General features: G+C 38.2%; 1 protein-coding gene across 1 annotated transcript; it reads right to left on the bottom strand.

The window, feature by feature from the left end:
* Positions 1-4,418: 4,418 nt before the first annotated feature.
* Positions 4,419-7,230, bottom strand: LOC139732006 (dual specificity protein phosphatase 19-like). Its single transcript, XM_071642879.1, has 3 exons — positions 6,993-7,230; positions 5,670-5,820; positions 4,419-4,752 (listed from the first exon to the last, which is right to left on the bottom strand). The coding sequence occupies exons 1-3, from the start codon at positions 7,228-7,230 to the stop codon at positions 4,497-4,499; spliced, it is 645 nt and encodes a 214-aa protein (XP_071498980.1). The 3' UTR covers positions 4,419-4,496.
* Positions 7,231-25,505: the final 18,275 nt, after the last annotated feature.

Below are 25,505 nucleotides of genomic sequence, written 5' to 3'. Positions count from 1 at the left end.
GTAATGGGGTATATCATGAAGGGAGTGATACTGACATAGGTAGATATCGTAAACGACATAGGATTTAGATATTGCATCTACATCTTGCAGGCATTTCATAAATAATTTACAACAATCACTTCAAACAGAAAGCTGTATATCTTACTCCCGTGTTGTCCATCTTCCATGGGACATGCACCATCCTATCACACCAAACCCTGAACACACAGCAAATTTGACAACCTTCGAGGTCAATCGGAAAAAAAAGTGCAGCATTCAGTGCACAGCCAATATATAAATCAAGATGCAATTTAGACAAAAATAAATAAGCACATCACACCCATTTCCGCGCGGATCTTACTGACCAAGAAACAGACCAAGCCGTCTAAATACACAGCTACATCTCATGACCAACATCTCACCAACACCGTAAACACTGGCAACAAAAAGTCAACATTACAAGCTTTTTTTTTTTGCTTCTTGTTTGAATGTAAACTACTGACAGACATCTCCTCATCCGCCTGGAGAAAGTACTAACAACCGCCAAATACCCAAAAGTGAAAAAAAAAAACAATTCTGTCCTGATAATGATATCAATTGTAGTTTGCAAATCACATGCTTTTACATGCTTTATGTTGTTCCTCATCAATTGAAGCATGGATAAGGAACAGGAAACTATTGTCATCTTGCACATCTTACTTTGTCTTTATGCAACTGGAGGATAGTAAAACAATCTTTTTGCTGACTATAGATGGAATCAGAGAGTGTAGGCAGGAACTGATAGGACACTTTTATCAGTAGAGCTTTCCAATACTACAGCATTGCATTCCTCTGCTATTCTTCTGTTTGTAAACAACAACAACAAAATAATCACTACACAAATGACAATGCATACAGAAATGACTACTTGATATAGTCTCTTCTCTCTTTCTGGCCTATTACAAACCAGTGGCACAGCCAAATAAAAGAGCAAGCAATGCTTTTGCAACACTAGAGATGCTCTTTCATGTACTGTAAAAGCAGTTATTTTCGCGCGAGTAATTTTTTGTGCTGAGGCAGATAAGATGAATTTGTGTGTTTTGAATTCCATGGAATCAAAGACATCTTAATAGTTTTACATATAGCACTAAAAGATATTTGTGTGCTTTTATTTTTGCTCGAGTCTGTGGTCGCATGAAATGCATGAAAATTTCCACTCTTACAGTTTACTATTGTTAGGCCTACACTGTGCCATCCAACTGAAAAGTACAAAGGTTGTATGGGACATGAAACATGAAAAAGAAAAGAACTATTTAACTGATGCCAATGTAGATGTAGGGTGAGAGTAATGAGCAGTGTGTAGAGAATAAGATACATTTATACACAAACATTCATGGGAAGTATATATCTATCTTTATATCATTTCATTTCACTGGCAGAGGTTTGCATTGTAACTCTCCTGATAATATGGGAATATATGGAACTTGCATTATCTGATCAAACTTCTTGTCAAACAACATGACAGACAAGAAAAAATGCTACATCCGAATAAAGAATTCATCACTGCAAGCTACTACAAAAGGGGCTAGGCCTGAACAAGCCCATATGCATCACACAGACATGCCCTGCCAGATATGACCTGTCAACCTGCAATAATTTTTTTTTTTTTTTTTTTTCAGAATATGCTGCTCACTCATCCACTTAGCAGTAAACTCACCAAGAATCTACCGCTATAAAACTATGTGTACTAAGCATGCCTTTATATAAATCAATCACATCTACTTCATCTTCTCTGGCTAGGACACACCATATCTTCACGTACACAAGAATGCATGCTGCCAATTTCTTTTAAAGCCAACACTTTTCCAATAATTTTGCAGCCAAAGCACATATCCCCTGGTTTCTCCTTGGATTTTGTTCTGTGCTTGTGTTTTGTTTTGTTTTTTTCCATTGAACTAGTAACAGGTAAAACCCTGATTTCTTCATTCTATGTACGAACTGCAATAGAAGTATTGTGGCTTGACTGCATGCATTTTCACCCTCACGGTCATTCAATGTGCATAGCACGCACTTTAAAAAACAAAACAAAACAAACAAACTCCAAGTGGAGTGGATGTGGATAAAATATGACACATTCCGGGAATATTTGCAACAAATCTCATATGTGCAGCAGCTATGCAGCATCATTGCCAGAACAGCCAAAGGCGAAAGTCTTCACTCTTCACAAATACTGTTCAGCATTACCAGTACGGTGAAAAAAACAAAAACAAAACCAACCAAGAAATCAAGCATCGCAATAAATGTGTTGCGCTGCATATTCACTAGACACACACAACATCTACACAAAGGTCGCACAAAATCACAACACGCTACAATGTATCTACACAATTACATGATCAGCACATATCACCATCTTGAAAGGTATTCTGTTTTTGGAGGTAGAATTACATGATTATGATCTGGCAGAGACTAAACATCTAGTCTAAGATGAGTTTCTTATTGCATCAAAAACAAATGAAACATAAAACGGCAAGAGGAAACAAACACAGCATTCCTCTTTAACTCCTCGAGTGCCGGTTGGTACACAAATCCCCATAGCATTATACACACTGTCCAAAGTCCCTGGCACAAAAAGGGTTCAGTGGCTACTGCAACTTGAGAATGGTGAGCAAGCCAAAGACCCAACCTGTGATCTTACTGGTTCCATGACATTTGCTCCTGCGACAATTGCTCCCATGAAATATCTGCACGGCTTGGTGCATGCTACACCAAACATAAATAATACCCACAAACATAACCCTAACCCTAATTGCAATCCCCACATCACAATAAACCAAAAACCCTATCACAGCCCTTAACCCTATTTAACCCTAAAGTCCTTGGAGAAAGTAGACTGGAGCAAATTGCCGCAGGAGCGAGAACTTTGTGTCACCGATCCTACCATCACCTGTTAAAGTCTGCACACTTTTGCAACCTCCCACAGATTGTCTGCTAGACTATCAGCTTTCAAAGCATGTCACTGCTGCGACACACAAGGGTGTGCAGGAACTTGCAAACCAGACCAATTGAGGATATATTTCTTAGGTTGGTATTTTTCATCACTTCAACTAAGAATAGGCTCTCTGGTCTTGTGTCACACACTGTGTTAGGGCTAAGGGCCAAACTCTTATAAGTAGAGGCCACTTTAAATTCTGCTTGTATTTCCAAGAAATCAGGGGGTAAGATTTGAATCAAAAGCAAGAAAAAAAAAATCTCCAAAGCAGCTTGGCTGTTAAACAGGGAAAGTACAATGCCTGAACTGATCATGTAAATCACATGCCACAGTCCAATCCATGGGCAGAAACATAACTGCTTCTGCATTTTACTCTGACAACTACTTCCTTTGCAACAACCGTTGAATCTGTTTCCTTTTTTTGTTTGTTTCATTTATTTGCTTTCCACCTTGCATCTTAAGATCCTTTCGCCTCACCTTGCCATCGTGATTTCTATTCTCAAACATCAACATTTGGGGGTCGCATTTGCACAGGTCTCTGGTATGACCTTTCAAGATAACAAACATGGCAGGTGCTATATTGGCACATAATGCATGTGTTGAGGACAATTTTGTTGACTATCAGCTTTTCAAGTACACACTCCATCACACAGCAGTTAGCATTGTAAGTGTAACGCTAACTTCTCATTCTATGTCCGACTTCGATGAATCTTCTCTTGCTGATTCTTAATGAGTTTCCTCTAATAATGAGTCAGCTTAAACATCAAGTAAAATTTTCCCTGTAGAACTAATATTTTGCTAACTTGTTTCAGTTCTCATTGCTCCTGTTATCCTTTTCTTGGATGAATACAACTATCGTCTGTTGTGCCACACAAGAGATAAATTGAGGATAGCCTTGTCATAGTCTGATGTAAAAAAAAAAAATAAAAAATTGTCAATGCCTGACAGTAGCTTCTAATAACCTACCAGGTACGGATTTTCTAACACCAATGAATTGCTGACATGTAACTCAGCAATCTATTTCTATATTTGTGTGTTACCCCCATGACAACTGAACGGATTAATCTCAAGAGCAGTGATCTTTCTTTGCAGTCATAAATAGTTCATTATCATCTCATCGTGGTGTCATGTAGGTAATCACAGAGCACTTGAAAAAAAAAATTATCCACACTGCTGTCAATGGCAAGAACATGAAAATGTAATAGTAAAATAATATCACATGCATTGCTTGGATGGAACCAGCTGGAAGTAGATGTAAATTGTTTCAAATATATATTACTCTTTTGCTACCACATACTTCTTCCATTAAACATTACCTTCAGAGCCACCTATGGTATTAAAGCTCTTTTCACAAAATTAAATCCACAATATGCAGAGAGAAGGAAAGCAATCAAATCATTATGGCCCCCTTTCTCTCCACAAAGTGCAAAGGTGCTCACATAAGGAAGGAAGGAACCGATATCTCTGCGCTGACCGCCGCTAGGGAAGCGACAGGCGCACGCATTTCCTGTCGAGAGTCACGCCACCCCCGACAGACGCGCCGCCGTTATGACGCCGCCTCCTCGGCCAGAATGGAGGCCTCGTAGTCCTCCAGCTGTTTCATGAAACCGTCGTTGGGCCGCACGAAGGGACGCCGCTCCCGAATCTCCTCCAGGGTCTTGCTCATGCGCACGTGCTCGTCAGCGAGGATGTACGCCACCACGATCGTCGTCGAGCGGGAGACGCCGGCGTTGCAGTGGACGAGGACGCAGCCGCCTTCACTGCGTGCCTTGTTGATAAACTCGAAGGCATATTTGAAGAACCTAATGAGAGAAGACAGATGAGCATGACTAGTATGAACTAAACTTAAATAGGCATAAAATTCTAAAAATAATGTAAAAATTTAATTTTTTTCTCCTTCATGTCACCCCGTTTCATATCTAACTAGCATGAAAAAGATACTGATATCTCTTAGAAGAAACACATTTCTGTACAAACATACAGAATATTTATGTGATCACAACGTTTGTTACAAGCTATACACAAAGGCACATCATCAAAACTGTAATAACAGGCATTTTTCTCTTCAAGGGCTCTTCCCATAATTATTTTCAATATCATTATTTAAGGTGTGTATGACTCAAGGGCACATTTCACATTTGTCAGCATTTTCAGACTTTTCATAAATGTCATCAATGATGTACAAAGTATGTTGGATATTTTTCATACTAAGATAGAAGTTTCACAAAGTGGAAGTAAATCACAACTTTTCTCTTCCCCCAAAATAATCTTATTGTATAAAATTGATATTTCCACATCAAATTCAAAATCAGGGCAGTTCCAAGGAGTGACCAGGGAGATACTTCCAAGTGTGCTACATGCATCTTGAGAGACAAAAATAGTTTGCAAATAAGGGAGACTTTTACATTTTCTTGTCAGGAAAGACATACTCTCATTTTCTTTAGAGGCCTCTTGCAGAGTTGAGAAGACTGCACAGATCTGAAATGAAAAATTGGGGGGGGGGGGGCTGAGGTCCTAACTTCATGAACACACTTCCTTCATGATTTGGTCATCCCATAAGCAGGTTCTCTTTAAGAGATCACAGAGCTTGTAAACAAAAAATGGTAATAATAATTAACTTCAGATTTTGATCTTCAGGCAATCCCTGACTTGTTCTGATAAAATTAGACCAACCCCCTAAACACAAACTAACAAACAAAAACAAACAAACAAATCTCACTTTGTGATTTTGACTTCTGGTAAGTCCCAGATAGGGAGGTTCTTGTAGGTGAAGTGGTCTGGGAACACGTTGTTAAGGCTCGCCACATTCAGGATATGCGTTATGCCGTGCTGCTTCAGAATTTCGAGGTTGTATGCTGGGTCACAAGATGCTGGAAATAAAATCAGTTGAGATAGGAATTATGAAATTGACATAGTAAATGACGTACTCAAGGAAAGTATCCCCTTCTCGAGTATCATGAACAAGATATTGTGAGAATAAAACATGCTGTCTATCATACATCAGTCAAAAAACCTGCCACTTGACATATGTAACCCTGCATCACAAAAACAACAAAAAGTCGCCAGACATGGATTTTTAGTTAAGGGCAGATTCTGAAAGAGCAGACTCTGAGCTTTACAATGATGTATAGCTCAATTGAAATGGACTCTCCTAACCTATCTAAATATTGGAAAGAAAGCACACACTCTGGAAAAGTGTGAACCGAGAAAAAAGGCTCTAAAGCACAGGGTCTATCTGTCTATTCAAGCGCTTAATCACTACCAAACCGTGCTAGTTGTGCGATGAATGGGACAAAAAGCAGGACGTAAACCAATAGAGCAACTACAATGAAGGGATTATCAGATTAAGTTGAAATTGAGCATGCTCTATTAACACATTTTGTCCATGATTAATGCCAACTTTCAAAGCAGTAGCATAATCCCTTCAAAAGTTATCAGACTTGAAAGTGAAGAGTGTGCAAAGGATTATTAAGAATTGAAAAGGAGCCTCTAAGACATACCTGATCCCACTACTCTACAAAAAAAGGGTTGTAGAAAAACAGCTGAAAATGCCCTTTCCCATTCATTTTATGATCAAAAAGTTAAGAATAATGAAGAAGGGTACCTCTTTCAGAAAATATGAAAAACTTAATATTGACTTGGTTGACCCCTTTCACTTTTTTTGAGTCCTCACGTAAAATCAAGGGGTGCGACTTCTTGTTCGTTTTGTGGTGCACGGTCACATATATACTTACTGGTGTACACATTAACACAAATTGTTTACCGGTACTGATTATTATTATTATACTTAATTCACTGGTCAACATTTTCCATTTCACTACCATTGGCCACATCTTCAAGCAACACATTTGCCATTCATGTTTTTGCGTATCCTCTGGTCAGGCATGGATAGACATTTAAGTTCCCATGAAGACTCAGGCAGAATCGGGGAGACATAGCACTAGCAGCTTTGGGTGTACATCATCTATGATGATTTGTTTGCAAATGATACACCTGGATGAAAATGTTACAAAAGCATCACTTCTCAGCTCTCTTTACTTACACATGAAGAGATATGGTCTAACTTGCACAACCTGCATATCTGGGTCGTAGTCGGGTACGAATCCGTATTCCATCTTGCCGTCGTCGTTTTTCTCTTGCTCTGGCTTGGTCACGACTGCGAAAGTTCCAGACTCATCGCGCATCTCTACCACACGGCTGCCATCTGCTCTCCTCACACGCGTGTCCACCTGCTTGAGCCGGCCTTTCGAGAATCCTGCGATGTCCTCCAAGAAACTCATCCAGATAAACTCTCCAAGATCCTACAAAGCATGAAGCACATGAACACAAAATTATCAGTGCTCAATGCAATGTGTCTATCACACATAATATTTCCTTAAACACTTCATACATGTACTGAAGTATTTTGACACAAATTTGCAAACATCATTAAAGGACAAGTTCACCTTCATAAACATAAGGATTGAGAGAATGTAGCAATATTAGTAGAACACATCATTGAAAGTTTGAGGAAAATCAGACAATCCGTTCAAAAGTTATGAATTTTTGAAGTTTTTGTGCAGTACCCGCTGGATGAGAAGACTACTGCAGTGTATGAATAACTTAGATGTCACATGCGTACAACAATATAAGGAAAATATAAAGAGAATTTCACAAAATTCCATCTTTTGAAAAAAGTACACATTCCCCTGACTCGTTACCGATAAATGTTATGGGTAATATTATTCCCCCTGCCTTTAGAAAGAGGCAAGTCAATTGCTCTTTTATTATGCGAAAAAAGTGAAAATATGTTGAATTTTCTTTTATATTTTCTTTATACTGTTGTACGCATATGACTCACAAGCTGTAGTAGTCTCCTCATCCAGCGGTTCCAACACAAAAATTTAAAAAATTCATAACTTTTGCATCGATTGTCCAATTTTCCTCAAACTTTCACTGATGTGTTCTACTAATATTGTTGCATTTTCTCAATCCTTATGTTTATGAAGGTGAACTTGTCCTTTAGATAAGAAAATCAAGGGGGACCTGCCATCAATTTACCCTGATAAAGTCACAGACATCGAGACTGAAGAATGCCCCAAGAATAGCTAGATGTTTCATAGTAATACATTGATGACTGGAATATAAGAAAGTAACAATGGCAAATTTGTTTGACCATTTACAATGTATGTGTCAACACACTTACACGTATGTACGGTTATTTGCCATGATCTTTCACCTTAGCTAATTTCTTCAATTTTTACCAACTTGCAAGCTAGTCAGCCCACACAGGCATAACAATGTGCCTCAGCCCAACAGGAAGACCACATAGTGGCGCAGTTGGGACCTGAGTTGGGACTGACAGGGATGAGGTTATCTTTGTTCCCTGGCAGTTGGTTTCCAGACATTGTGTGCCAATAGTGAAGAAAGCATTCCATCAAGCAGACATGCTAACTGGTGAACAGTAATGATTTTAAGAATCTGAACCCGATCCTTGAAGACGAGAGTGTCTGCATTCTTGGCCCAAATTCACGTTTATTTGTGTTATGCTGACAAAAACAACTGACTTTCATCGAAAGATTAGAGTATTTTCTATCAGTATCTTATCTGTTCTTTTCTGTGGCAAAACTGTGTGTATTTTTGTCTAATTTACCTGTTTTCAACATTATATAGTAATGTGCTTGTTTCGCTGTGAAACTTGTATGAAGACGTATGTAGCAATCAAAGGCTGAACTCACTAAATTTTGACTCTCGCTGACACCCCCCCCCCCCCAAGCCCATGAGTGCACGCTCTATTCATAATCGCACGTATCCGATCGATATTTTCCTTTGTTCGATGGCACATGCACCGATGCAGATTACTGTGGAACGGGGAAATGTACCGCTTGACTGCTTTCGCACTGGCTAATGACCAACCTGTAAATTCTTTGTGGACAGGCAAAAAGAATTATGACCATGCATCACAAAACCAACTAAAAGTCCCCAGACATGGATTTTTAGTTAAGGGCAAATTCTGAAAGAGCAGACTCTAAGCTTTTAAAATGAAGAAGACTCTCCTTTAATAACCTGTCTAAATATTGGAAAGAAAGCACACACTCTGGAAAGTGTGAACTGAGAAAAGAGGCTCTGAAGTGCAGGGTCTATTCGAGCACTTAATCTTACCAAACCATGCTGGCTGTGCAATGAATGGGACAAAAAACAGGATGTTAGCCACTGTAGCTACAACAATGAAGGGATAATCAGATTAAGCTAAAATTAGCCATGCTCTATTAACACATTCTGTCCTTGATTAATGCCGACTTTCAAGGCAGTAGCACTATCCTTTCAAAAGTTTTTAGAGTTAAAAGTGAAGGGTGTGTAAAGGATTTTCAAGAAATGAAACAGGATCTCTATAAGACATCCCGCTGTACCTGATCACACTACTCTACAAAAAGGGGTTGTAGAAAAACTGCTGAAAATCCACTTTCCCATTCATGTAATGAGGCCATGTAGAAGAAGAAGAATAGCTTTATCAGAAAATATAACAAACTCAACATTGACTTGGTTGACCCCGTTTCACCTTTTTGGAGTTCTCACGCAAAATCAAGGGGTGCGACTTTTTGTTGGTTTTGTGATGCACTGTCACAATCTTAATTGTTTGGGGGGGGGGGGGTGGAATTTTCTCAGAGAAATGTGAATGGAACGGGTCAAGTGTTGACAATTCCGAACATCACATCACATATCACATCACATCATCACATCTGACAGATTAGTACATTGTAGAGTGAGAAGTAGACAGAAAAATCCATCTGTCCGGAGTCTTCTTTTATTTTTTTTACTTTATCGGCTCTCCTCTGTAGACAGTCAGAAGGGGATTCCGTGAAGCCAGACACAGTCTCCGTGGAACATGTCCCCCGACGACCAGATACAGACTGATCTTTCGGTCAAACACAGAAGGACTGGTCCTGTAGTCTTCCGGTCTCAACATAGAATAGTAGAATTGAATTTGTTGCTTTATCAGTTTATGTGTGTTGAGGAGCAGAGGTTTTGAACCCCCCCCCCCCCCCCCCCCCCAATGTCTATCCAGTAAATTTTTTTAATCAATTGATCAAACTGACCTAGATCTGTAGTAGTTTTACTACTATTTGTTATCTAGAGTCTAGTCTAACTGATCTAGGTAGGGGATTGTAACGTTAGACCGTTTACGTTAGGACATTAATTAGACTAGGTGTTCTAAATCTAGACTAAGATTTATTCTAATATTCTGAAGTTGTTCATTTGTTTTCTAAGAATGTGCACAACAACAAATAAGCAGTGTTTCCGTAATAAAGCATGATACTTAAATACTAACGTTAGTATTTTTTTAATTGACCTATTGACTTGTGTGTGACTACATAATTAAATTCATGCATGCTTGTTGAGTCTGACTTCAATTTTTCAGAACCCATTTCCTCTGGTAGACGTGGCTAGCGTAGACTGCTGCGCTGACGTGCTGCGCTGCTGCTGCAGAACGCAAGCATGTCAGCCACTCGCCTCCAACCAACCCAGCGTGTCCCCGATGACACACGGTCAGCGCATGCATGGTGGTGCACGACTTCCCAACATGATCTGCCATCACGTGTTGTGATCCTCCTTATAGACTCTACATCGACGTATAAATCTGTCCTGTGAGCCACTTTACGGTCCAATTTTTGTTGCTTATAAAAATGTATAGGCAACATCAGAAGCTTATGATTTAAAAGGAATGCAGATAAATACTTACGTTTTCTCACGTGCACAGACAAGTGTTCCCGGCTTCCCGACAACCTAGCAATCACGCACTAGCTTCAGCTACCCGCTCAGTATTTTATCGTATTACAGATTTGGGCTACCATAGTACTCAGACGACGGGAATCATAAACGCAAAGTTCAGACCTGGAATAATTCAAGATTCGAGAAAATCCTATCTCTCCATGATTTTTTACATTCTTTTTGTAAGTTGAAATTAACAAAATATGGAATCGTGGTACATGATATGTGAATTTCCTGGTAATAGTTACTGGAGTCTCAATCCAGAATGGATAGAAACAAATTGGACTTTGGGGTGCGAACTCAGTATAAGAATTAGACTATATTCGGCAAATCTATACTATTTTTTTTTTCATTCGAGTGCGACTACAACTCGCCCTGCATTTATTGAGTCATAAGAAAGGGGTCACGTTGGGCCGCATAAGTTCACGACGGCATTGTCACGTAACACGATGATCCAACCGTATCTCTCCTTCCAGTCGTCAACTGCTTGATACTTCGTGGACAACAAAATTATCAATCGGGCCTATTATTTTGTTATGATGATGATGATGATGATGGTGATGATGGTGATGATGGTGATTGTGGCGATGATGGTGATGATGATGATGATGATAATGATGATATGAAATAATGATGAATATGATGTGGATGATGATAATACTAGTAGGTCCTACTGATAATACTTGATAATATGGCCTAATACTAATGTGATACAATAATGATATATTTTGAAGATAGGTTTATCGTTATCACTGGCCCGAGGTTCTCGAACAGCCTTGATAATACTCTAAAAGATGCTCTGACTTTTCCTGAAAACAACTTCTTTTGTCATCCTCACGAAAACAAACGAATAGATTTTTAAAATGATTTTTTTTTAGGTCATTTGCATAAAAATAAACAAGAAATGTGTTTTTTGGACATTTTCATTCAAAAAAAAAAAAAAATGATAAGTATGTTTTATCATAAGCCAAATTTGTGTAGAATTTCAACTGCTTACTCATGCTTTGGTGACCTTTCCAGATAAATGAATTGTACTTGTAGACACAGTGTTGTTGTTGTTTCTCTTTTTTTGTGTGTGTGGTTATAATGCCTATATAATCTTTAGTTTGTAACTCCTGTCTGTTCCGTGCCTGCTTTCGTTCTTGTCCTTTCTTTCTGTTTGTTTTGCCTCACGACGTCATGATATCAAAATTTTCATACAAATTGGGCATGGAGTCCTTGATGGATCTTGAGATGCCCTTATCTCTATTAGAGTAATTCACAAATTTTACAAACCATGTTTTTCTTGTGAATTCCTCTTTGCCATAGAGTTACAAAATAAGATTGTATATTGCTTATTTGTTTATTCATCTAAAAACCAAAGTTGGTATTATCATAATATTATATCCATGTTTTGTTGAAACTTATAAAATAGTGTGATTCAAAGTGGTACTCATGTAAGCGTTATGTACATATTGCTTTGTATACATTACTTTATATGAAAATGAAATCATTTGAATTGAATTACATTGAATTGGATAGCAAAGAAAATAAATGGGGAATGGCCTCGAATATGGCTATGATTTATGATAGGCACCCTATGCCACAGACAACAATGATTTTGCTATACGACAAGAGAATAATGTACTCTCTAAAAAAAATCGAGTGAAAATTTTCACTCTAAAAAGAGTGAATACAAAAAAGAGTGAATTTCGAGTGAAATTGGAGTGAATTTTGAGTGAAAATGCTCATTTTCACTCATTTTGGAGTGACGTCAGGGATCACTCGAAGATTTTGGAGTGATCCCTGACGTCACTCCAAAATGAGTGAAAATGAACATTTTCACTCAAAATTCACTCCAATTTCACTCGAAATTCACTCTTTTTTGTATTCACTCTTTTAAGAGTGAATATTTTCACTTGATTTTTTTTAGAGAGTAAAGTCGACATGGCTTTTATACATGTACTGAGCTCTTTCACTGGGGTGGGCAATTTGCTCCTAAAATCCACTATGGGAACTACTTTAATAACTTAAAATAACCAAATCTACACAATAACTTATTCATTAACTAACATTCTTATTTAAGAGTCAAACACCAAATAGGCCTAATGTAAATTCAGAAAAGATGTCACCTGCCTATTATACCTGTAGGCCTGTGTGCCGTTATGCCGTTAGATGTATATAAGCCAGGCCTAACTTTGTATAAACGGAAGAGGGTATAGCCTTGGCTACCACTTCGGTAACCTAAACTCTGCATCGCCCTCATTCATATGAATACTGATTCAAATGTGTTCTATAAGTTCATTTTGTTCAGTTTAGTAATGACATTGATTGTGTCCAACTTTTTGAGCCATCCATCTTCGGAGTGTCTAGTATGCCCCCCCCCCCCCCCCCAAAAAAAAAAAAAAAAAAAATCGGATTTTTGTATTGATAACACCCTTCGGGTCATCTTGGCTCTATTTTGCAGAAAACCTAATTCAATTTGGTTACGCGGTCACAGAGAAATGTGGATTGTTGTATATAAAGCATGTCATGAATTTGATCCTTCCAAGTTTTAGCACTTGCATGCTCTTGGAACTGAATATTTAATGTGTGAGCACAATATAGATAGAACTAATTGTATGGAAGAGATTCCTGACACGCTCTACAGAATTCCTCATTTCTCTTTGCCCACTGAAGCAAATCGGATGGGATTTTCTGTAAGATGTGGGCAATGAGTTATAGTTTTATACCCTGAAATTGTATTTGGATTGATTCACTATTTTCAAGTTATCGTTGCGGAGGGTACCGTTGTATTCTTTTATTTATTCATTTATTTATTTGGGACTGTAACTATGATGAAGAGGAAATCACGAGAGTCGACCATGTCCAGAAGTAGAGTGCTGTGGAGTCGACCCTCAACGAATTTCGAGTTCTGTGCCCTCCCTCAACCCACGCCTACAAGCAAGTACAGAGCGGGTTGATTGAGAGTATGTACAGCCCTGTCGCTCTGTACTTTCAAGATAACAAGACAGCAATAAATAATATTGTCACATGGAATGATTCCCTGAAGCATTTTGTAAAAGTCTTCACATCTTGTCTAACATTTGATATCAGTGCATGCTGTGAATAATAGTGATACTTATCTTTTTTTTTTCAAACTCATAACCATGACAACAATGACATGATATATATTTTCTTTGCCTGTTTTGTTGTCTTGATGTGGATAATCTAGATCCCTTTGAATCCAAACTAAGAAGTGGACACACTGGTCGAAATGAGAATGAATAAAGTGAACAGGTTGAAATTGTACAGAAATTTTGCTGACGGCGGAGACAAAACAGTTGAGCAAACTGTGCACATTTTATGACGTCATAGCCTCACAAGTTGCAAGCTACTGAGTAACATTCTAACATAATATTATACAGCCAATAGGCCTACACATTATCATTGTCGCTGTAATCATTACTTCCCCATTTTCAATAGAGTGTAAGTGAACTGCAGGCTTACATGTATCCTCTTCATGAACTCATTGTATGAAAGCCATTATAACTGAAAGGGGAATTAACCCCAAATATACATGTGGATTGAGTGAATGCAGCAATATTAGTAGAACACATCAGTGAAAGTTTGAGGAAAATCGGACAATCAGTTAAAAAGTTATGAAATTTTGGAATTTGGTGAAGAGTTAGAGACCACTGGATCAGAAGACTACTGCAGACCATGACACTGCTATGGGCTATACCATATCACATATAGGCCTATAAAGAAAGTACAAAGAAAATTCCACAAAATATAATTTCATATGAGAAGTATACATTCCCTGACTTTGTTACTGATGTATTTTATGTCAAGGATATTATTCCCCCTACTTTTTGAAAGAATGATAAGTCTAGTGCTCATTCATTGTGCTAGAAAAGTGAAAACATGTTTGATTTTTTTTAATACATGTACTTTCTCTATATGGTAGTCCATATGTGATGTCATGATCCATAGTAGTATTCTGATCCACCGGTCTCGTCACGAAAACTTCAAAAATTCATAACTTTTGAACGGATTGCCCGATTTTCCTCAAACTTTTACTGATGTATTCGACTAGTATTGCTCCATCCACTCAATCAACATGTATTTTTTGGATTAATTCCCCTTTAATTGAGAGACAGTTACAGTTATCATCAACCCAACACATCTTTTTTTTTTGCCTGTACTTTTATATCGTCGAGGCTAGCACGATGGTGCAACTAATAGATCTGAAGAATGTGAACGTGAAAAGAAAAAAAAATGTGGAACTTCAATATTATCTAACGCACAGCAGTACCATGTATTCAGTTTCCCTTGGTCCTATACTGGGGCTCCGTCTTACAAAGACTTGTGATTGATTCAAATCAATCACAACTTTACGATTGAATGCAAAAATCCATCAAAAAAAAGTTATGATTGAAATTAAGACGGAGAACTGCAACCAATCAATCAATCACAGGTTGCGATTGATCGTAGCTTTCAAGGGATTTGTGATTGATTGATTTCTATCACAAGTTTTATAAGACAGGGGCCGAGGGCCCTGATGCAGTGAGACAACCAGCTGGGAGGCATTTCATGAAGGAACTTGTCGGATAAAATGTCTGACAAGTCAATTATATCCGACAAGTTTTGAGAAATTCTTCTGATTGGCTGATTTCTCTGAACTTGTCGGATATAATTGACTTGTCAGACAATTTATCCGACAAGTTCCTTCATGAAATGCCTCCCAGGGAGGATACACCCTGGATACTCTCCCTGATATACAACCAAGGAGGTAGTACCAAGAAGGTATTCACAACAATGTCGGAATCATTGTACTGTACTCTGATTATAGCTCCGGACGACCACGTGCGCATGACCGCACCGTACTAGTACTCAATCAACGAGATCGAGACACAGAACTTAGTTCTGTGGATCGAGAGTCAACCACAGTCACATTGGTCACCAACAAGCAAACAGGTCTGCTGCCATCTAGTGGTACTACAGTTAGGTGTTGTGGGTGTGATGTTTTTATTTTTATATACTGTACTGTATCACACGTGGATAATGTGTTTGTGAACACGCGCGCGCCCCCTTTAAAATCTCGTAAATATACTCTCATAATTCACGCTGCCGAAAGTTTCTTACATCGCTAAGAAAGCAGTGTTTCACCACATTACCAGTATGGGTAGGAGGAAGGCTACCTACTATAAAAAGAAAGGGTTTAAAGGCATTCCGAGTCATATTATCAGGCAGATGAGTCGCGGAGCAGCCGATATTCCCGTGAAGAAAAACACTGCTTCTCAGGGTAGGCTTAGTCCTACACGCTCAAATCCGTGTGGGGCTCCCAGTGAATGCTACACTACAACTAACCTGATTGTGAGTCTTCCGTTGCTGAACGCAGCTCTGGCTGAATTCAGTGATCGCATCTGCCAAGGAGGTTAGTAGGCCTATCGTTAGTATCACTTAAGCCAAGGACATCCCATGAACCACCACAATTGCCATATAGAACATTTCTTTTGAGTCACATCTATATTATTATCATTAAATTTATAATTTAAAAAAAAAACGATAATTACAGTGTACTCCCGTTATAACATCAGATCATGTCCACTCAAAGTCAAGGTGCTTTGCTACTTCACCCTGCTCAGACCTGTCCTGGAATATGGAAGCATAATCTGGGATCCCTTCACCCAGGCAAATATCATAAAACTGGAAATGATCCAGAGAAGGTATGCACGCTTCGTCTGCAATGACCATCACAGAACAAGCAGTGTCACAGCCATGCTTCAAAAACTTCAATGGCCATCCCTGCAAGAAAGAAGAGCACAGGCAAAGGTTGCAATGATTTACTGCATTAAGAACTCCATGATATCCGCCCCGGCAACAGTTCTGACCCCATCGCTACCTCTTTCAAACAGGGGCCACGACCTGAAACTCCAAGTACCATTCGCAAGAACACAAGTCCTCCAAAGAAGCTTCATCCCAGATGCAACCAGGCTTTGGAACTCATTACCCCAGGCCACCATCTCCTGTACCTCTCTGTCAAGCTTTACGAGAGAGGTACTCAAGACTCAGCTCCGTTAAGACACGGATGCCTGTTTTTAAGCCGCACATAGTACGTTCCATGTAGATTTTTCTTAATCCAGACACTGTACATATGCCTGCAGTGCACAGCACAACAGTACGAAAATACACCCGATGGTGGCCTGTACTTATAGAGAAGAAGAAGAAGAAGAAGATAACAAACACGGTTATAACGAAATTTCATTATAACGAAGTAAAACTTCTGGTCCCAAAATTATCGCCATTGAAGTGTATGGTACAAAATTCGCTTATAACGAACACGGTTATAGCGAAATTCTCGTTATAACGAAGTCTTTTCTGAGCACCACTGACAATTAAGAAAAACAAAAGAAATGTGCTCCGTTATAACGAAATGCGGATTGCTTCCGAAAATATGTAGGGGAACAAGCATTTATAGCGTCTCTGCATGGGCGAATGCTTCACATCACCGTGTACGTGTTTGCTCCTTGTGTCCTGCACAGTTTCCGAGGGGAACTTGCATTATTGTAATACAATAAATCTGAAATTAAACAAGGTTTGTTTCATTGTTCCGAAGGTACTTTATCACAAAACATACAGATTCTTATACACCTAAATGTCCGTTGGTTCGGAAATGAAATAGGGTTTGTTATTACGAACATTTTGGCTTTATTCAAACAGTTCGTTATTACTAAATTTCGTTAAACCGACAATGAGATATGGTTCTTATTACGACGGTTCGTTAGTCAGAAAATGACAGGAATTCTAAACTTTCGTTCAAAAAAAAGTTTCGTTAATCCAAAGGTGAAAAAGGTGTGTCCACTAACAAAACGTGGGAATTGCAAACCTCATAATCGTCTTAAGATTACCGAACCTTCGAAATAACTAACTTTTCTCATTTTTTTATTTTTTATTTACAAACCTTCGGAGGAATAACAAACCTTATTTCATTGTCGGATTAAAAAACCATCGGAACAGTGAACCTTTCTCATTTTTTTCATTTACAAACCTTCGGAATGACGAAACTCATTTCATTTTCCGATAAACAAGCCATCGGAAAACGAACAATATATTTATATCTAAATCATGAACTTTCGGAATAACGAATCGTCGGAAGAGTGCAGCTTCAAAATAACGAGCAAACCTTCGGATTCCCGGGAATGGCGAAACTTCGGAACAAAGAGTCTTTCGGAGTAACGAACTTCAGTGAAAAACGAATCTGTGGAAAAGCGAACTGTAACGGAATCCTAAACCATCATTTTCTATACGACTTATTGTGTGACAACAAACAACTTTATGCTCTCTTTTAAATGTAATATCCAAACAAAATCAAAAAGGTACCATCCCATTTCATATAGCTTTCCAGTGTATGATGAGTATTCAACAAACAGAATATGATATATGCGTGGTTTCCTTGTTTTTGTTATATATGGTATTGTATTTGTTTGGTTATAACGAAATTTAGTTATAACGAAAGAAAACGGCCGGTCCCAAGCATTTCGTTATAACGGGAGTGCACTGTATGTGTAACCAACAGTTTTAAACTAGTGGGTTCTAGTATAAAACACCCAATCTGGCCATGTGGCGACCTTTCTTGTTATACTAACGTTAGTACTATCTAGTACAGTCTAATTACTAAGAATACAGACCAGATCTAACAATTACTACAGCCACATTCTTATGTGCTTAAGTGAGTTAAATCCATGCTGGCCTGAACTGGATGCTATACTACTAACAGTATACAGCCACACGTGTGTGAGTGTATTGTGACTGTATGTGGCCAGCTTGGTTCAGGCAGATCAACATGTAATGCAATTCCTACAGAGCTACCAAGTCTCACACATTTACGGTCCGTCTCACGATCTCACGCATGGCACCCATTTTTTCTCATGCATCGGGACCATAGCTCTAAAGGATTAAAGTGATATTGTGTCTTTCAAAATAAGTTTACAAAATATGTCACTTAAGTATGAACCAGATCGCACCATTAAGAGCTAAAAGCCCCCTCCTGTGGGAGGGGGGAGGTGTAGATTTAAAGGTCATGCTTGGTTTGATGTCTGCACTCTGCAGTATGCTGGGGAAGGTCATTCCAGAGGTTCGCAACTTCTGGGAAAAGGGATTCTAAATGGTGTTGACGAGTATCAAAACACAGAGCCTAACATGTTTTACGTATGTTCACCTACTTCTTAAGCATTTCCTCTGAAGATAATCTCCTTGTAGTCCCATAGTAATTTTTTTTTTTTTTTTTTTTTTTTTTTTGGGGGGGGGGGGACATGCATATATGGTATAGAGAAAAAAAAAAACAAGTCCAAAGGCCAACTACACTCCACAAGATACTCAATGCAGAGCTGGATCTCCCACTAGAAGAGTAACTCCAGAAGAAAAGTTTAAGAAACTTGTAGGCAAACACATTACAAGCGGTGAGCTGTGTTTCCCTGCTTGTAAACACCATTTACAGAATCCTTCTTCCCAGAAGCTGTGAAAGTCTGCAGTAGTGATCTCCCCAAAAATACTGTGGACATCAAGCCCAGCATGTCCTTTAAATCTGCATCCTAAAAATTTATTCAAAATAATTCATCCCCAAGTGAAACTTCCAGTTAAAGTTCCCAGAGGACCATTCAGAAGTGACAAACAAACACAAGGTACAAGGTTTGCTCTGTGGAGTGTGATGTACACCGTATGTCTTGTGGTTACAGTGGTACCGGTATCCCAACTTCTTCTCTCACAGTGTAGTCACATACGTGTGACTGTATCAAGCGACTTGGGTCATTGATACAACCATGCACATGTCTGGATGGGAAAGACACTCATGTAGCTGTATACACTACCTTTCTGTTTCGTTAAGTCTTACTCTTGTAGTTGTATCTTGACCAACTCTAAGTCTTGTGATGCAGAGAGCCAAAGTGTACTAACTTTAATACGAGAACACGGTTATCACGAAATTCTGCTTACAACAAAGCAAAAATTCAGGCTGCAACATTATCCACTCTATGCTTTTTATGGTTTATTTGATCAGTTATAATGAAATTTCGATATAACGAAATAAAACTGCCAATCCCAGGACTTCAATAATGGGAGTCCTCCACTGAACTAGTACTTTACAAATGTACTCCTAGAATGATATCACTTACAGAATCTGAAATGAACAGATAGGTCTATTTGTGAGTTGTAGATACCCTAAACTGTTGAGAGTTTGATTCAGTATTGTGATAGCTGATTTGATCCAGCAATGGTGCATAGACATCCACCTTATTTCTGCTTTAATAATTGCAGGCATTCTCCAGATTGCCGAGGCTGACCGGCAGCGCAGTGGACTCTGCAGCACGCTCGTCCTCAACTGCTCAAAGTGCGAGGCAGAGCACGTCTTTAGGACGTCAGAAAACACAGCAGAAGGTGCCGGGCAGTCGGCGGATGTCAACCGGCGCTCCGTGAGTGCTGCACTGAAGGTTGGGCTGGGGCAAAAAGGACTGGCCGACTTTTGTGCACTCATGGGCTTCCCTGCTCCTGTAAGCAACAAGTCCTTCCAGATGCATCTCAGCAATCTGCAATCTCAGAATAACAAGGTACTGCCATAGTGGAGACTTTAATATGAAGAATAGCATTGGGTATTTTGCTCTGAGCTATGCATTTAAAGTGAATCAAGTTTTGTGTAAAATTCACAGTTTGTTTGTTTGTTTGTTTGTTTTTAATGTCATTGTGCTCGACAGGCAAATCGGGTATACTTCTGAGGTCATTTCTTGAGGGCAACCAAACCTGTGCACTGCTGGTCTAGGGGGTGTAGGGCAATTACTCCCTGGACAATTACCCCAGACCCGTCCCCTGACCCTAACCCTAGTCCTAATCCTAACCCTAACCCAAACTCTAACCCTAACTCTTACCCTAATCTTTACTCTAACTTTACCACTAACCAGTATTTAGCCTTTGAAAGATGCAATATTACAGAGAGACTCAACTTTCTCTAAAAAAACTCAGGATGGGAAATAAGAAAATGGAAGAAGCCATGTAATATGCTTACATGTACCTTGGAGTCAATGGGATGATGTTGAAAGGAGAAAAAGAAAAAAAAAACTAAATTTTCATGTTTCACACATTCTTATCAGAAGATGAATTTGACAAACACACAGCAAACAAAACAGAGTTTTCACACTCACTGGTATCAAATCATACAAAATGCAGACATTTTCTACTGCTTGAAATATTCCCTATACAGTGGACTCCCATTAAAAGGAAGTCCTCAGGACCAGCAGTTTTCTTTCATTTTATCGAAATTTTGTTATAATAACCAAACAAATGAATAATAAAAAACAGAGAGCAGATAATGTTGTGGCTTCAATCTTTACTTCGTTGTAACCAGAATTGTGTTATAACCATGTTTGTTATAACAGGAGTGCACTGTTTCTAGTGTATGATGAGATATGCTGCCAATTTTTATTGCTATACATACATTCACAGAATGAAGTTATGATAATAACATGCTGCACGAGTATAGTCTTAAAGCAGCACCATTTTAATCAAAATCACATGACATATCAATGATACAATAATTGTCCATGCACCTTATTTCCGTACTACAGGCCGGCGTTCCACCAATGAACGGTACAGCCGAGTGTGACCAGGATCCAGGAGGAGGTTGTGGGGGAGAACCTGTGTAGGTGGTTCTGGATTTCTTAGCCTAGTGACAGACTTGACATCTAATCATGGAGTGGTGTGGATATGGGAGATGTTCTATACAGCGAGGTGCTCTGTAGGGAGTAAGGCAGAGCTGCCAACTAAAGTGTAATGTCTTTATGACAGTAAGTATTTACATGGCATACTTTCTTCATCAGAGACATATTATTTCTTATTATGAAATGGATGCCTTTTTACTCAAAATTTCATTGAGTATGTTTGAGAAATTATTTTTGCCTTCAAAGTGTGTTTTGTAATGCAATGTATCAGTATGTTTTTGTTTGTACAGGTTGGTACAGGAAATGGAAGGGGGGGGTTAGGATAAGGAAAAAGCATTTGGAAGTGATGGGTTTTGCAAGGGGTGCATGTGGGTGGATATACATGTAGTAGACTACAATGTATGTTGGTTAGATGGAAGAAGAGGTAGCAGATAGAACAATTTGGGAATGGATGGAAATTCATGACCAGATCCAAGCATACAACTCCAATAATCTAAGGTACAGCAATTTTCTCTTATTCTTGTCTTCATTTTCTGTCTTCGTAGCATTATAATTTGAATGTTTTTTTCAAAAACATGTACCATATAAAATATCAGGTGCCTTTTTTTGCCACACACTGTAATTCATATAATACTCATATAATACATTGTGTATCTCAGAATTCATAATGTACTGATCCTTCTTGCATCTGAGATACGTATTTTATCTTTAAAAATAGTTGATGACTTATATGCTTTGCTTTTACGTGACTGTCCTCATTAAAATGTCTTAATCTACCCAGGCGTACTAGCTGTGAGCATATTTAAGTGAGGTATTTACTCTGCAGTAGAATCAGTCTCTTGTGGAATTATGACAATTTGTCACATGCTTATAGGGCAATACAGTCGGTAAGTTAAAGGACAAGTTCACCTTCATAAACATAAGGATTGAGAGAATGCAACAATAATAGTAGAACACATCAGTGAAAGTTTGAGGAAAATTGGACAATCGATGCAAAAGTTATGAATTTTTAAAATTTTTGTGTTGGAACCACTGGATGAGGAGACTACTACAGCTTGTAAGTCATATGTGTACAACAGTATAAAGAAAATGTAAAAGAAAATTTAACATATTTTCACTTTTTTCGCGTAATAAAAGAGCACTTGACTTGCCTCTTTCTAAAGGCGGGGGAAATAATATTACCCATAACATTTGTCGGTAACGAGTCCGGAATGTGTACTTTTTTCAAAGATGGAATTTTGTGAAATTCTCTTTATATTTTCTTTATATTGTTGTACGCATGTGACATCTAAGTTATACATACACTGCAGTAGTCTTCTCATCCAGCGGTTACTGCACAAAAACTTCAAAAATTCATAACTTTTGAACGGATTGTCTGATTTTCCTCAAACTTTCACTGATGTGTTCTACTAATATTGCTTCATTCTCTCAATCCTTATGTTTATGAAGGTGAACTTGTCCTTTAATTTCTTGTAAAAAGCATGTGGTGACAGCAGATAATCAGTACACCATATGATGAGATGAGAGGGTCTCGCATTACAATATCAGTACATTAAATGGTCCTTTATGTGTCAAATCTTCAGTACTAGTATTATGAATAATTTGTTCTGTATTTATGTTGTTTTTCTTTCTTTTTTAAGTGCCAAATACATGTATTATGTAACAGTGAATGCTGGACTCGTGATTTTATGCCGTTCACGATAGCATTTTTTTAAATCATTGTTTTTGTTTTTTTTCCTGATATAACTTATGAATTCATCAGTATTATGCAAAGGATATTGGCAGAGAACCATAACATGAAATCATATCAATGTTACTGTAACCGTAGAAAAAGCAAGTCTGTAAAAGGAAACCGAGGTTGATGAGGAAATTTACTCGGCGTGGAAATTCTCCAGCTGTTTTACACCCACTGGTTTTCCTACAGCACAACATCCCTCTTGTAAGTGTCTGATTACAGTGACATCTGATCTTGATTTATGAGGACATATGCAGAGAACCATATGAAATCATATCAACATTACTGTAATCCTAGAAAAAGCGTGTCAATAAAATGGAGCCCAAGCTTATGAGGAGTTTGCAATGAGGAAGTGTATGTGGCATGTTGACTTTTTTAGCTGTTTACATCAGTCCTGCTTGTTCCCCTGTGGTATAACTTCCCACTTGTAAGTGTCTAATAAACAATGACTTCTCAGTTTATGAGGAGGACATGTACATGTATGTGTATTTGCAGAGAACCATATGATATTAAGGAGGTATGAGATTCTCTTGTACCTCCTTGATGATACACATTGTATCATATCAATGTTACAGTAACCCTAGAAACCCTAAGAGAAGCATCGCACATTGAAGACACTTCATGCTACAACGAGATTGCCAGGCGAGTACTTTGGTCATTTGGCGTTATACAGTGGACTCCCATTATAACAAAGTCCTCGGGAAGCGGGACCGGCAGTTTTCTTTTGTTATATCACAATTTTGTTATAACCGAACAAATTAGCAATGTAAAACAGAGAGCAAATAATGCAGCAGGCTGAATTTTTATTTTGTTGTACAGTGAACTCCCGTTTGAATGAAGTTCTCGGGATTGGCAGTTTTCTTTTGTTGCATCGAAATTTCGGTATAACCGAACAAATAAACAATAAAAAAAAAATGGATAATGTTGTGGCGTGAATTTTTACTTCATTTTAACCAGAATTTCGTTATAACCATGTTTGTTATAACAGGAGTGCACTGTACCCAAAATTTTGTTACAGTTATGTTCATTATAATGGGAGTGCACTGTATAAGGGAACCTTGTGATAATGAGCTGCTTGAGACCACTGGATTTTCTTTGTTAAATCATGAATAACAAAATATTAAAGAAAAGTGACCTGCAAAATTACCTTGCATCAGGTATATCGCGGTATCCGACCGCGTTGTAACAAGGTTCTATTGTATTATGTAGAGCACTTTTTTTTTAATTATTTTTTTTTTTCATTTTTTCATCCATGTTAAGTGTAATCAATTGCTCACTCAGCTCAACAACTTATCATGCTGTCTTCCAATAAATATCAGTAAATATTTAATATTTAGAAGCAAGTTTAAATTTCTCTTTATTGCAGTTTTATGTTTGAATTTCATGTGCAGGTGATATGCTGCCGCAGTGTGCTTGCATTCCAAGGCATTTTTCCTCAGTAATGTCAAAACCAGAATGCAGTTGAAGTCTTTCATGCATATGATGTGAACATAACATGAAAATGATGATGATGATGATGATGACGTGTTTGTATGTTGGGAGAAGTTGGTACACACATGTGACAAATTTTTAGAGACTGTGCGAATCATGCCTAGCTGCTACCTGAAAATTTTGTTGAACAGGTAATCTTTAACAACAACTGACATGGAATGCTTGGTCAGATTGGCTCAGAACTTGGTGTGGAATACGGCAAAATCTTGATGACTGGATTAACATGAGATTATGTGATAATTTCAACACAAAGACCTAATTACACAGATACGTGCATTACGAAACATGAAATAGCAAAAACTATGGAAACTGCAGCATTGAGCAATTCTCAGAGACATTTGTACACGAACACAACAATAATCCAGCACAGCATGTTTCAGATGATTGTATATAATAATTTTGCTACAGTGTATATATCTTTTAATATGTATTTTACATACAAATGAACTCTGTTCAGAGTTGTGCTCAACACAGGTGTACATGTACAGTGTATTTCGATACTTGCATGTTCAAAAGAGAGTCTGCATAAATAGAACCAAGATTTATGAGGAATTACTTGCAATGAGACAGTCGTTTGTAGCATGTCATTATCACAATGACATCTCAGTTTTGTGAAGAGAATATTTGCAGAGGACCACATAAAATCACATGTTACACTATCAAGCGCAGCCATGCTGTGATAACAAACCTGGATGTTAAAATTTACATTTCGGGTAGTTGTATGGTTACACCCAATCCTTAACTGGCTCTTTATATACTTGTATTTCATATATTTCTTCATTTCTTCATATATATCTTTATGTATTTCAAAGTGCTGAATATGAATAGTGACAATGTTATGACTTATATGTCATAAAGACACAATAATATGCCACTTGCCAAAACGGAAGGATGCACACACAAACACGAC

This window comes from Diadema antillarum, unplaced genomic scaffold (assembly GCF_040938485.1).
Source record: "Diadema antillarum isolate AM-2024a unplaced genomic scaffold, OU_Dant_1.0 seq00000396_RagTag, whole genome shotgun sequence".
In the NCBI taxonomy this organism is placed as follows: domain Eukaryota; kingdom Metazoa; phylum Echinodermata; class Echinoidea; order Diadematoida; family Diadematidae; genus Diadema; species Diadema antillarum.
Note: the sequence above shows the minus strand (reverse complement) of the source record. Positions and strands in the feature narration are given on the sequence as shown.